General features: G+C 41.7%; 1 protein-coding gene across 1 annotated transcript; it reads left to right on the forward strand.

The window, feature by feature from the left end:
- Positions 1-1,098: 1,098 nt before the first annotated feature.
- On the forward strand, positions 1,099-1,929 carry LOC123346874 (olfactory receptor 1009-like). The gene has a single exon (XM_044984320.1). The coding sequence runs from the start codon at positions 1,099-1,101 to the stop codon at positions 1,927-1,929; it is 831 nt and encodes a 276-aa protein (XP_044840255.1).
- The last annotated feature ends 11,477 nt before the right edge of the window (positions 1,930-13,406 follow it).

Genomic DNA, 13,406 nt, shown 5'->3' on the forward strand with positions numbered 1-13,406 from the left:
TCATGGCTGGTGAAACTGATTTATTTGAATCTCTCTTTCTCAAGGCAGCACTGAGATAGCTGAGAGCAGGGTGTGTCTGTGTGTGTGTGTGTGTGTGTGTGTGTGTGTGTGTGTGTGTTTATTTCTAGGGGTATGGGGAGGTCAGGGGAAGGGCATTCTCTGGAAAATGCCCTTGGAATCGAATTTCCCTGTGCACAGAATCTGCCTGTATTGACATTCAGGTCCTAGTACAAGGTCCATCTCTTTGCTTAGGCATTTGTCTCATGAGCTGATAATGGAGGAAAGGTTCAGGTTCTCTCTAGGGTTGTATGCGGACAAACAAAATTTTGACATTGAACAGAACATTGATTTTTATTCTTTTTTCCAATAATAACTGATGTCAAAATAGCGATTCACTTCTGGGAGGGCAGGATCTACTGTCTGTACGGACTGATATTCAGACGTGCAGAAAGTTGAGTAAAAAAATCCTATTGAGTCAGGGTTTAAGTGGTTTAGGAGCAAATATCCCCTTAATTTTATATCAGGCCCCTCTTTTCAAAATTATGTCACTATGTCGAGATAATGTTTGCTGGTCACATTCTTTTCTTCTTGATACTGACTCACATGACCTTCTCATAAACAAGCTAGAGAAATACAACCTAGATGGAGCTACTATAAGGTGGGTGCATAGCTGATTGGAAGACAGTTCCTAGAGTTTAGTTATTAGTGGTTCACAGTCATGTTGGAAGGGGAGAACAAGTTGGGTCCTGAAAGGATCAGTTCTGGGTCCGGTTCTGTTCAATATTTTCCTCAATTATTTTGATAATGGCGTAGAGAGAACACATAAAGTTTGCAGATGATACCAAGCTGGGAGGGGTTGGAAGTGCATTGGAGGATAGAATTATAATTGAAAATGATCTGGACAAACTGGAGAAATGGTCTGAAGTAAATAGAATGAGAAATGCAAAGTACTCCACGTAAGAAGGAACAATCAGTTGAACACATACAAAAAGGGAAAAGACTGCCTAGGGACTTTCCAGTGACCCACAGATGCAGATTTTCCTCTTCTTGGTGTTTTTAGTTATTTACCTAATCAATCTGGGTTGTAATATAGTGATCATGGTGGTGATAAGAACTGATTCTCACCTTCACAGCCCTATATATTTCATCCTCTTCCATTTATCCTTTGTTGATATCTGCTATTCCTCGGTCACAGTGCATAATATGCTGAGGAACTTCCTAGCAGAGCGCAAAACTATTTCTGTCATTAGCTGCATTCCTCAGATAATCTTCATACCCCTCTCAGCTGCTACTGAAGCTTTCATTCTCTCAGCCATGGGTTACGACCATTACGCTGCCATCTGTGACCCATTGCGTTATGTGGATACAATGAGCAAAAGGATCTGTGTTCAGCTGTTAAGTGGTGCATGGACCATGGGCTTCTTCTATGCCCTTCTTAGCACAGTTTTTGCCCTCAAGTTCCATTTCTGTGGGCCCAATCAAATCAGCCATTTCAGCTGCAAGCTCCCTCCTCTGTTACAGCTGTCCTGCACTGAGACTTTTACCAATCAAGTGGTGCTTCTTACTTCTATTGCGATATTTGGATCAAGCTCGTTTCTCTTCATCCTGATCTTCTACATTCACATCATCTCCACTATCCTGAGGATACGATCTGTAGAGGGAAGGCGTAAAGCCTTCTCCACCTGCAACTCCCACCTTATTGTGGTTGGTTTGTTGTACCTGACAGCTTTTTTCCAATGCACAAAACCCAGCTCTGTCTCTGTTGTTCTGGATATTCTCCATCCAGCTCTGTCTCTGTTGTTCTGGATATTCTCCATCCAGTACAGCGTCTTAACCCCCATGTTAAACCCCATCGTCTACAGCCTGAAAAACAAGGAGGTGAAAACAGCTATAGGAAAAACGTTGGGGAAATTTAAATTTCTCAAGTAGTGTCAATGTTATTTAAAAAAGCACAAATTGCATAGAAGTGTGGATAACTTGTGTTTGGGAGATTCTCAGCTCAATATCTGACATTTTGGGCCAAAGCCTCAGCTGATCTAGATCAGTGTGGCTCCATTGAACCCACTAGGCCACATCCCCATTGCATAGAAGAGACACTGGAGCAAAGGGGATGGAATCCTGGTGTGATGTTGCACCCCATAAGACTTAATGGAAATATGCTTATGAATGTGTATATGACATAACTGGAATATGTTTTATGCTACATATGCCATGGAAAGGTTATGATCTACTGAATATATTCATCCTATTTGTATGCATGTGTAATTGTTGTATTCAAAGTTATGAATATTGGCTGTATATTTGTTTGGTTTTTAAATAGCCTTAGTAAGGCATTTGGTCAGCTTTTTTAGAAACAAATTTGCAAGTTAAGTGCCCAGTCAAGAAGCACTTAACGGAAAATGGATCTTGAAAGGCTCCAATCCACAGAATTCTATATGAGGACGTTCAAGGTAGCATGTGAAACCATAGCTGCTATCTATAAGTGCTTAGTCATGCATGGACAAGTGACTTGCCCATGTGACTTCAAAACTCCATCTTGTAGCTGAAATTCTACACAGGGGGATGGAGGGGTATCCACCTACAAAGGAGAGTTTATTTAAGCCCCTGGGAGCTCCTCCATTTTGTCTTCAGCTGGCTCAAGAGAGAGTGTTACAGAGGTTGAATAATTTATGAATTTACCCTGTATAAAGGTTTACACAGGGTAAAATGGATTTATTTGGGGTTTGGACCCCATTGGGAGTGTTGAGGACAGGAACACTTCTTAAGCTGCTTTCAGTTCAAGCCTGCAGGTGTTGGGGGATGTGGCTCAGACCTCGGTCTGGCTAGTGGGTCTGGCTCAAGCCAGGCAGGAAACTGAAGTCCCAAGCTGCCCGGTCAGGGGAGCAGGGACAGACGTAGACTTGGCACATCAGTTGACAGTCCCAAGGGGGTTTCTGTGATCCAAACCTGTCAAACCTGGGTCTCCATCTAGGGTGAGTGCTAGAAGCACCAGTATCTAGAGCCATTCATGCAGATGTTTTCTCTATCCCTAGGCCAATATTTCTTTCAATGTGACCCGCTGACTGCAATGGACCTATGGCTAGTTCATACCACTTGAGTATCTGGCCACTTCTAGGAAAAAAACATCTCTGAGTATTGCATTCTGTAGTTCTTCTTGAGTGTTTTGTTGAAAACCCTACTTAATATCTGTAGTATCTTTTAGGATTCATCACTATTAATGTCTCTGTCTCCACTGATAATAATTAATAATGAGTGTGATCCCCAGCTAGGCCAAGATTCAGAAAGGAATTAAGGGTCTATTGGATGGGGAAAATGTCGTCCCAGTGACATGCCCAGGGACAGTAAGAAAGTCAGTGGAGAGCAAGATAATGAAGCTTGATCCATGAGCCACTGGTAATCCCATATCAGCCTAGTAATAACAGAATGCACTCCCTGTCCCTGCTAAGAAAGATACCACCCTCTTCTCCCAGTTTCAAGGGAGAATTTCTTCTATCACATTTTTCACAAAAAATAAATAGAGCTGGTTGAAAATTGGAATATTTTCATGAAAAAACTAATCATGTCCCTCTTTCTCATTAAAATTCACAACTTTTGCAACCAGCTCATCGAATAGAAAATAGCATGATTTAACAATTGGCCCCTCTTGCTTTTGCAGGGTGTCCTGCCTAGTAAGCATCAATCTGCTGGACTGTAATTTCTTTAGAACAGGAATGATGACCACTTCTATGTTTATTAGTTCTGGTCAATCCTTTTCCCCATGTTTGGAAAACAAAATCAGAAAGTATTGTTCATAGAATCATAGAATCTCAGGGTTGAAAGGGACCTCAGGAGGTCATCTAGTCCAACCCCATGCTCAAAGCAGGACCAAACCCAACTAAATCATCCCAGCCAGGGCTTTGTCAAGCCTGACCTTAAAAACCTCTAAGGAAGGAGATTCCACCACCTCCCTAGGTAACCCATTCCAGTTCTTCACCACCCTACTAGTGAAAAAGTTTTTCCTAATATCCAACCTAAACCTCCCCCTCTGCAACTTGAGACCATTACTCCTTGTTCTGTCATCTTCTACCACTGAGAACAGTCTAGATCCATCCTCTTTGGAATCCCCTTTCAGGTAGTTGAAAGCAGCTATCAAATCCCCCCTCATTCTTCTCTTCTGCAAACTAAACAATCCCAGTTCCCTCAGCCTCTCCTCATAAGTCATGTGCTCCAGCCCCCTAATCATTTTTGTTGCCCTCCGCTGAACTCTCTCCAATTTATCCACATCCTTCTTGTAGTGTGGGGCCCAAAACTGGACACAGTACTCCAAATGAGGCCTCACCAGTGCTGGCAACAAGGGCACACTGTTGACTCATATTCAGCTTTTTGTCCACCATAACCCCTAGGATATTTTCTGCAGAACTGCTGCCCAGCCATTCGGTCCCTAGTCTGTAGCAGTGCATGGGATTCTTCCATCCTAAGTGCAGGACTCTGAACTTGTCCTTGTTGAACCTCATCATATTTCTTTTGGCCCAATCCTCTAATTTGTCTAGGTCCCTCTGTATCCTATCCCTACCCTTCAGCGTATCAACCACTCCTCCCAGTTTAGTGTCATCTGCAAACTTGCTAAGGGTGCAGTCCACACCATCCTCCAGATCGTTAATGAAGATATTGAATAAAACCGGCCCCAGCACCGACCCTTGGGGCACTCCACTTGATACCGGCTGCCAACTAGACATGGAACCATTGATCACTACCCGTTGAGCCCGACCATCTAGCCAGTTTTCTATCCACCTTACCGTCCATTCATCCAGCCCATACTTCTTTAACTTGCTGGCAAGAATACTGTGGGAGACTGTATCAAAAGCTTTGCTAAAGTCCAGAAATAACACATCCACTGCTTTCCCCTCATCCACAGAGCTGGTTATCTCATCATATTTTTTTTTAAATAATTGGAGATATACCCATCTCCTAGAACTGGAAAGGACTTTGAAAGGTCATTGAGTCGAGCCCCCTTCCTTCACTAGCAGGACAAAGTAGTGATTTTTGCCCCCGATGCCTAAGTGGTTCCCTCAAGGATTGAACTCACAACCCTGGGTTTAACAAGCCAATGCTCAAACCACTGAGCTATGCCTCCCTCTACATCAAGAGAGGCATCTTCTGTGGGAAAATCTGAATTTTGAATAAATATATTTCTATTTTTTTGTTGGGTGGGAAGATTCCATTTCAATTTGACATTTCAAAATGAAATGAGAGGTTTTGTTTCAAAATGTCCAACTGAAATAAAAACTTTCATTTTGAATTGATATTGTCACTTAAATTGACAATCAAATAACTCCTCTCAATCTCATTATAAATAAAAATATTCATTCAATAAGAAAGATTTTGTTTGAAATGAACACTTAAAGAGGAAATGTTTCGTTACAATTAAATTTTAAAATGAAATGTTTAGACTTTTCTGCATCCAAACCTTTTAGCATTTTTAATCTCATGAAAATGTTGACATATTATCTTTTGGGCCCCCATTGGGATTAAATGAAATGTCAAAGTACGGAGCTTCCTGTGTGATGGAAATTTCTGTATCATCTCTAATATTTGTACGCTGTCAAGCATAACAAGGAACTGATTTCATAGATTCAAAGGCCAGAAGGGACCAGTGTGATCCCCTAGTCTGACCTCCTGTAGAACATAGGACAGATTATATATATAAAAAATAAGTAGTTTCTCCAGTGTGTCAGTCTATCACAATTTAGCCCTCTGGGTCATAGACTCTCTTTACTTTCATTTTAAGTGCACAGACTGGTATTTTGTTGGTGCTTAACAGATTAGTGGTAATAACTTTCTATAATTTGGGGGAAAGAACCTCACAGATGGACTGCAGAGTTGAATACACTTTGTAATAATTCGGCCTACAAACTTACCTTCATTGTGAGCTCAACTGTAAAAAAGTATGTTTCAGTTTCTCAGCTGTTACAATAGCCTATAACAGCAAATGATGATGGAAAAAGACACTAAAGGGAAGGAGAAAGAAAGACTGAATTCGTCCAAAGGAAAAGGTCTTCTGATAGAACTCACAAACACTGCTAAGATCATGCCTCATAAATAAGACAGTGTGAGACCGAAAAATCAGTGAACCAAAATCAGTGTATCAAACTAGGCTTAATTGGTGAGCAAAGTAATGAGGGGATGGGCTATTGCACCCAGCAGTCTCTTTTGGGGTTCTTAAAGAAAGAGACTTTGGGTAGAAAAGTTGGCTACTGGAGGGTAGAAAAGTTGGCTATTGGAGTGAGCGTCACCATCATGGCTGACACCCCCACTGTTTCCTGGGATCCTAGAACTTCTTCATCCTAATCCTGAGAGATGTCCTGACCAGACTGGTCCAGAGAGAGGGAGGAAGATGACACCACCACTACCTCCAGTTAAATCCCAAATACTGCCTAAGATGAGAGACTTTCTCTCACTCCGTCTTCCTACCCTTTGCCTTGCCTCCTTTTCCTTCGCCACTTTATTTCTTCTCTTTCCTAGCCCTCCCCTTTTCCCTTCTGTCCAATGAGAGTCTGGCTTAGCAGGACAAGGCTGTATAGTTTGCAGCACTGCTGTGAGCCTGTGACCAGAAAGAGGTCACTGAAAGTAATGCCCTAAACAGCTGGATGGTGGTACAAGGTTGCCAGGTCTTTAAGTGACTAATAAGACTTTGGGCAGTGTCTGTGTTTCTCCAGCTGTGAGATTGCAAATGAGAGTCAACCCCAAAGACTGAAGATGCATTTTCTATCTTTGCTGTTCCCTTCTCTGCCCTTGTGTATGTTTTTCTCTTGTTTTGTCATCTAATAAACGGGATCAGACTTCAACAAGAACAGCAATGATAGCTCCTGCCCATCTCTACTAACTTCTCCTCTTTTCCTCAAAAGAACAGTTATTATAATCTTTAATGCCATCTAAAAGTCTGTTGAACAAGGGTGTGTTTTTTTTTCCTTCAAAAAACTTCCCTCAGCTAAAGCGGAGGGGAATAATGGATGTTATTAAAATAAAAGCCTTATTTTACACTTTCCTTTTCAAAGACATAAATTGTCCTCTTTTTCTATGTTTTTAGTAAAAGCTAAAAAGGATGTTTAATGGTGTGTTTGCCATGGTAACAAGTAGGCTGAGCTCTCTTTATACCAAATTCTGAAGCTTGTTTAATGCTGTACAGTAACTTAGTTATCTTAACAGCTTTGGGTTCATATATTCCATCTAAATTAATAGAACATACAGTGATACACATAAAGTCCTTTGAGATCTTCAGATAAAGGAAGCTGCTGAAGAAAATTGCTTGCCTCTTGTACTGCCATTGTCTGTGTCATGGGAACATAAGAATTGCCATATTGAGTCAGACCTGCCATCTAGTCTAGAATCCTCTTTCTGGCAGTGAGCAGAACCAGCTGTTCAGAGGAAGACTCAATAACCTGTCAGTACACAGATGTGGGATAATCTGCCCCCATAGCAGAGTCTCTAATTGTTAGAGTTTGGTTTAAGCCCTGAAGCTTACTATTTAATTATGTGTCTTATTTGTGCATAGAACATCCTCCCAACAGTGGTTCACCAAACAGACATCCTCACCTAAAGCAAATCCTAAAGAAAGAATGTCTAACTTGATTGAATGGGCTTTTTCATTCATCTATTATGTTTATATGCATCTCTTCTTCTCTATAGACATGATATTGCATGCCCTTGAGTGTTTAGACTATATGATTCTCATTCTCAAGTATCAGTGGATAGCCATGTTAGTCTGTATCCAAAAAAAACAACAATGAGTCCGGTGGCACCTTAAAGACTAACAGATTTATTTGGGTATAAGCTTTCATGGGTAAAAAACCTAATTTCTTCAGATGCAGCAATAGACTAAATTCAGATGCAGCAATAGACTAAATGGTTGCATCCCTACAGCCTGTCTTCATTCAGAACCCCAATGGAGGCTAACCGGACTTCCTTTTTTAGACTTCCTGAGGGACTGAGCCCAATCGAGATTGTGTGTGATCCCAGTCCTGCAGACAGATTCAGAATCTTGGTAGTGGTCCATAGTCACACTTTTGTAGGATTGGTCACTATATGAATATTTACATGAGCATTTGAGTTTTCACTAAGCCAACCAAATTGAAAAGTAACATCGACAAGTTTTTTTTGCAGGACTCTGAAATCTGGGCACCGATGAAGAGAAAGGAGGAAATCTTGAATACAGTGAAATGAAAATTTTAAGGTCGGTGGTTGGAATTACAAGGATGGACTATGTTCAGAACAAACTAGGGAAGTGTGAAGGTGATACCAATTAAAAAAAAAGCTGAGGGAATCCAGGTTTAGATGGTTTGGCTATGCAAAAAGAAAATCAGGAAAACTTATAGAAAGAGGGAGTTAAATTTAGTAGTGGAGGGTAAGAGATGTGTTGGAAGACCCAAAATTAGATGGATGGATGTCAAAGTAAAAGTAGCTTCTGGGTTTCAGAGAAAATTTATACAAGACAGACTAGAATGGATAAGAAGAACTTGAAGACACAACCTCATAAACCTCATATAGATGGGAGTAGGCCGAGAGGATTTGACCTCAGCCGGGGTTCAGACACTATATTGCAAGATTGTCATTATGAAAGAAATTACAATATCCAGTAATATCTTGGAAAAACATTACTGAATTAAGTTTATGCTTCTTTGGTGTTTTTTGTATTAAAAATGCAAATATTTATGTACTTTTGTAGGATTGCATGGAGCTTCTTTAGGGAAGAGCAATGAATAATGCAATCTCTGGGAACTGTTAGGAACTTCAAAGGACTATTGGGGACAATACGAGTGAAGTGGATGTCCTAGGACATTTTGTGGGTGAAAAGGGAATGCCAATGCAGGCCCAGATTCAGGGGCAGGCGACCCAGGGCTTGGGGAGTACTTGGCTCGGGGTGCTGTTTTTGTTGTCAGTGACAAAATACAGATTTACATATCCTAGTGTGCAAATATAACTTCTTATATGACAGGGATAAATCATTCATGCAAATCATGCACCAAAAGTAATGAAATGTGCTACAAATGCAATAAAAAATAATGTATTCAAAAGTTTAACATTTGGAGGGGAGCAGCAAAGATGGTTCTCGCATGGGGCTCCATTTGGTCTATGCAAATGACTCACCTGGAAACCCTTCTTTTGAAGCTGCACTTTGGGCAGAGATTGTCTGGCTGATTACATATGCAAGGTCTCTTCAAAGACATAAACTCGATAAATGAGTCACTCTCAGAGTCAGGAATTGTTCTTGTTCTGAGGTGAAGGTGTGAAGGACATGAATCCACAGGAAAATCCCTGAGTGGGGTTGAAGGACAGCTCTTACCAAAGCCCACATTGCAGTCAGGGTGATCTCTGCTAAGCTTGTTGTATAGGTTTCTTTTATTCTTTTTTATGTATTTTTCTAGTTAGTGATTTACCTTAAGACTAAAATATGCTTGCTTAGAAAGAGCCGTGTGGTGACTTACAAGCATAGCATTTACACTGTGTACCATCTCTGAGGAGAGAAGTGAAGATGATCTGTTAGGAATAACACAGTGAAGGCAGGTAACTGGTCAACCAGAGAATACCCCTGTCAGAAGGAAAAGCAATGCGGGTCTCCACCCAAGAGAGGTAATGGCTGGGTAGTAGGAAGCCTGAGACTGGGTGGCCTCACTGGACCATAGTGTGGGAATGCATGTGCAGTTGTCCTGACCTTGACCAATCATTGCACATTCAGCCCCAGGTAAGGAGCAAACCCCTCTCAGCAGACCCTGAGAATCTCCATTAGGTTCCTGGCTCCCAGTCCCATGTTCCCTTTCCTAGGGAAAACAATGTCCTTGTGGTGCAGGTTTATTTTCCGTATGGTGCTGGCTCACTTCATGTCCACAAGTTATGGAGTCCCTGCCCCACAGAGGATGTTCTACCCATTGAACAATGACATGAAAAAGAACTCTGGGTTGCTTGAAAGCTTGTCTTTTTCACTAATAAAAGTGGTCTGACTTGACAGAGAGAGAGAGAGACAGACAGACAGACAGAGAGATGCTGATGGAACAATAAATGACACAGAAATAAAGCTGAAAGTCTATGAGGATGTAACACATTATACAATTAATAAAAATGTATACTATTCACATCAGGAAACGTTCAAAATGTAGGGGGCAGTTTCGGATCTCTTGAAAAAGTCATAGACCCATGTCCATGGTTTTCATTAATCAGTCAAAAGTTAGCTGTGAATGTTGGCCTTGTTTTGTGCCCTTAAGTTATTTGTGAACTCATTCTAACTTCACTGAATGCTGTGACAAATAATTTAGATGGGCAATTTTTTTTGCCCAGGGTTATTCATGATCTGCTGATAGAGCATGTAAATGGCAACAACATTGAATGGGTGAATAGTTTTATGTATCTGGGTAGTCAGATGATGGCAGGAGATGTATATCTGAAGAAGTCACAGGTCTGATGGGTCTTGTGTCAGTGGTATTTCAGCATAATTCAAAGGCCTCTGTTTGCGTAGCAGGCTGCAGGGTTAGCTCAGTGCAGGGGGGAGGGCTAGATCAGTGTTTTGAGCATTATCTTGCTAAACCCAGGGTTGTGAGTTTAATCCTTGAGGAGGCCACTTAGGAATCTGGGCCAAAAATTGGTCCTGCTAGTAAAGGCAGGGGGCTGGACTCAATGACTTTTCAAGGTCCCTTCCAGTTCTAGGAGATTGGTATGTCTCCAATTATTACCTTTTTTTATTACCTCTGTGACAACTAAGAAACAAGTGTTAGATGTTGTTGGGATAACATCTCTCTTATATGCAGAAGAAACTTATCCATTAAACATAGCTGTGGAGAGGAAACTAAATAGTTTTCATTGTCAAAAGTTACAACGTATTCTTCACTTCCATTTGTTTGATTTGTCACAAATGAGGAGATATTTAGATGATTCCAGCAAGTTGCAGTCTGGCATCAGTTGAGAAGATGACTGTAATAGTGGAGTCATGTTCACCTCACAGAAGTTATGCTTTTACTGAAGCTTTTTATATCTGGGGTCAAAGGAAATAGAGCACAAGGCAGACTAAGAAGAAGATTGGAAGATGCAATTTTGTGTGATTAAAGAAACCTTAATCCTCCCATACTGATTCTTGCAGAAGGAAGAAGACTTGCAAGGAACCATTTAAAATGGAAACCAGTTCTACATGCTGCAATGGCGGCATTATAGCCATGCGTATCTGCTGATGCTGATGTGCTGCTGATTAATACAAAGTGAACAGGTTCAAGAGGATAAAATGCCACAAACTGTATAGCTCAGGGATTAAAGCACTTTCCTGAGAGATGGGAAACCAAACTTCAGATCTCCTCCACAACATACAGAGGTGAGTCATGAATGAGTTTCTCCCACGTGACAGGTGATGAGTTCTCTAGCCATTGTATTAAAGGTACTGGAAGTCAATGAGGTTCCCTGTGCTTCTTTGTGAATTTAGCCTTTTTTCCCCCCTTTGCCTTTGGTGAAACTATTTGGCAAGCTTGTTTCAAATTCACAAATGTATGTGGTCAATGAAAACAACAGTTTTTGGTGAATTGACTGTTTGTCTGAAATTCCCCCCGCCCCGGCTTTATACAATATAGCATTTCCTTTGTCTCATCTCCTAGTCTTTCCTGCCATATTACAGTCTATTTAATTCTTTCAGACAACTGCAGTGGCACAGGAGCCATCGAACAGAGATGTAAACACGGGAGTTTCAGTGAGAGTTTTCAAGTGGAGTTTGTGGGGAAGACTAAGAGAGCCAGACAGAGGAATAGATAGGCTGGAGAAGGGAGTAGGTGGTGTTCTGCCAGCGTTCTGGTGCCTGTTGGGGGTTTGTGTTGCTGTAGGTGGTGGTGTTTTGGTTTGGTTTGTGTTTCCTGGACTAACAGGTTTTAGGTGGGAAGGCTATGACAGATACAAAGGCAGCAGTGGAAGACACAATGAAGATGACTGAATGTGGAAGCATGCTGCATGTACACGATCCTGGAGGGGGTACCTGAAAAGAGTTTCATTTGGATGAAGTGCTGCCTGATAGAGCTGATGGAAGAAAAGATCTGAAGATTGGAGACACCAGTGGAAGCTCTGGTTGAGTTTAGAAGGGGGTTTGAGCAGATGATGGAGCAAAGATATGAGGAGGCTGAAGGGAACAGCTCAGACTTGCAGATGGAAGCAAGAACTAAAAACTCTGAGGGGAGACTGTTGAGTGAGGAAAGTGGACAGTGGAAGCACGTGACTAAGAGAACCATGCAGAGGAAAAGATGGGCTAGTGAAGGAGAAATAGAGCTCAGGAACAGGTTTCTGGAGTTTGAAAATTAAGAAGGGGCACAGCAGGTGGTAGCTGAAGGTGAGAGGGCAAGGAAGAGGAGAGGAGCAGCTAGTTCTATAGGAAGAAGGGACGAGTCAATGGAGATAACAACACCAAATATGAGCTCCTGGGATAGGTTGCAGAGGATTGCAAGGGACAATAAGAATCAAGAGGACTTGCAGCCAGAGGGAACTGGGGATAGACCAGAGAATCACACCATCACCAGGAAAAGGCAGGTCTACGTGATTGGGGACTCCTTACTGAGAAGAATAGACAGGCCTGTAACTAGAGCTGATCCGGAGAACAGAAGGGTGTGCTGCCTGCTGGGTGATAAGATATGGGATGTGGACCTGAGGCTGGATCCTAACGGGAGCGGAAAAGAATCTGCTGATTGTCCTTCATGTGGGAACAAATGATATGGCCAGATTCTCGCTGGAACATATCAAGGGAGACTATTCCAGGCTAGGGGAGACACTTAAGGAAATCGAGGCTCAGGTGATCTTCAGTGGAATTCTGCCTGTTGCTAGAGAAGGGAAACAAAGGTATGGCAAGATTATGGTGATCAACAGATGGTTCAGGCAGTGGTGCTATAAGGAGGGCTTTGGGATGTATGGCCACTGGGAAGCATTCGTGGACAGGGGGTTGTTCTTTCAGGATGGACTTCACCTAAGTAAGAAGGGAAATCGACTTCTAGGATGGAGGCTGGCACAACTGATTAAGAGAACTTTAAACTAGGAATTTGGGGGAGATGGTTGGGAGATGTCCAGGTAATCTCTGTCAGAGAAAAACTCAGTTCTCGCTTTTTCTTTGGGTGCAGCAAAATCAAATACTTTATTATTTCTCCAGTAATTACAGTAGAGGGAGGGAGTGCCCTAGGACACAGGGTCGCCCCAGTCCCAGACAGGTCTCTCAACAGATAAACAATTACAGCAAGCATTTATACCTTTATTACAGACAATAACAAACAATAATACAGACAATAATGAGCAACAACTGCATTTTGTTTATACATAAGCCATCCTGCTATCTTATTTTTCTCACTTCTAGGAGATGCAAGTCTACATATTTGGTTATCAGTTGCAAGTTTGTAATAACTTCTCACATAGTTCTTTCCCTCTCG

Source organism: Mauremys mutica, chromosome 12 (assembly GCF_020497125.1).
Source record: "Mauremys mutica isolate MM-2020 ecotype Southern chromosome 12, ASM2049712v1, whole genome shotgun sequence".
In the NCBI taxonomy this organism is placed as follows: domain Eukaryota; kingdom Metazoa; phylum Chordata; order Testudines; family Geoemydidae; genus Mauremys; species Mauremys mutica.

Coding starts and splice junctions, on each gene's coding strand:
- LOC123346874 (XM_044984320.1), top strand. CDS start 1,099: ATGGTGGTGATAAGAACTGATTCTCACCTTCACAGCCCTATATATTTC.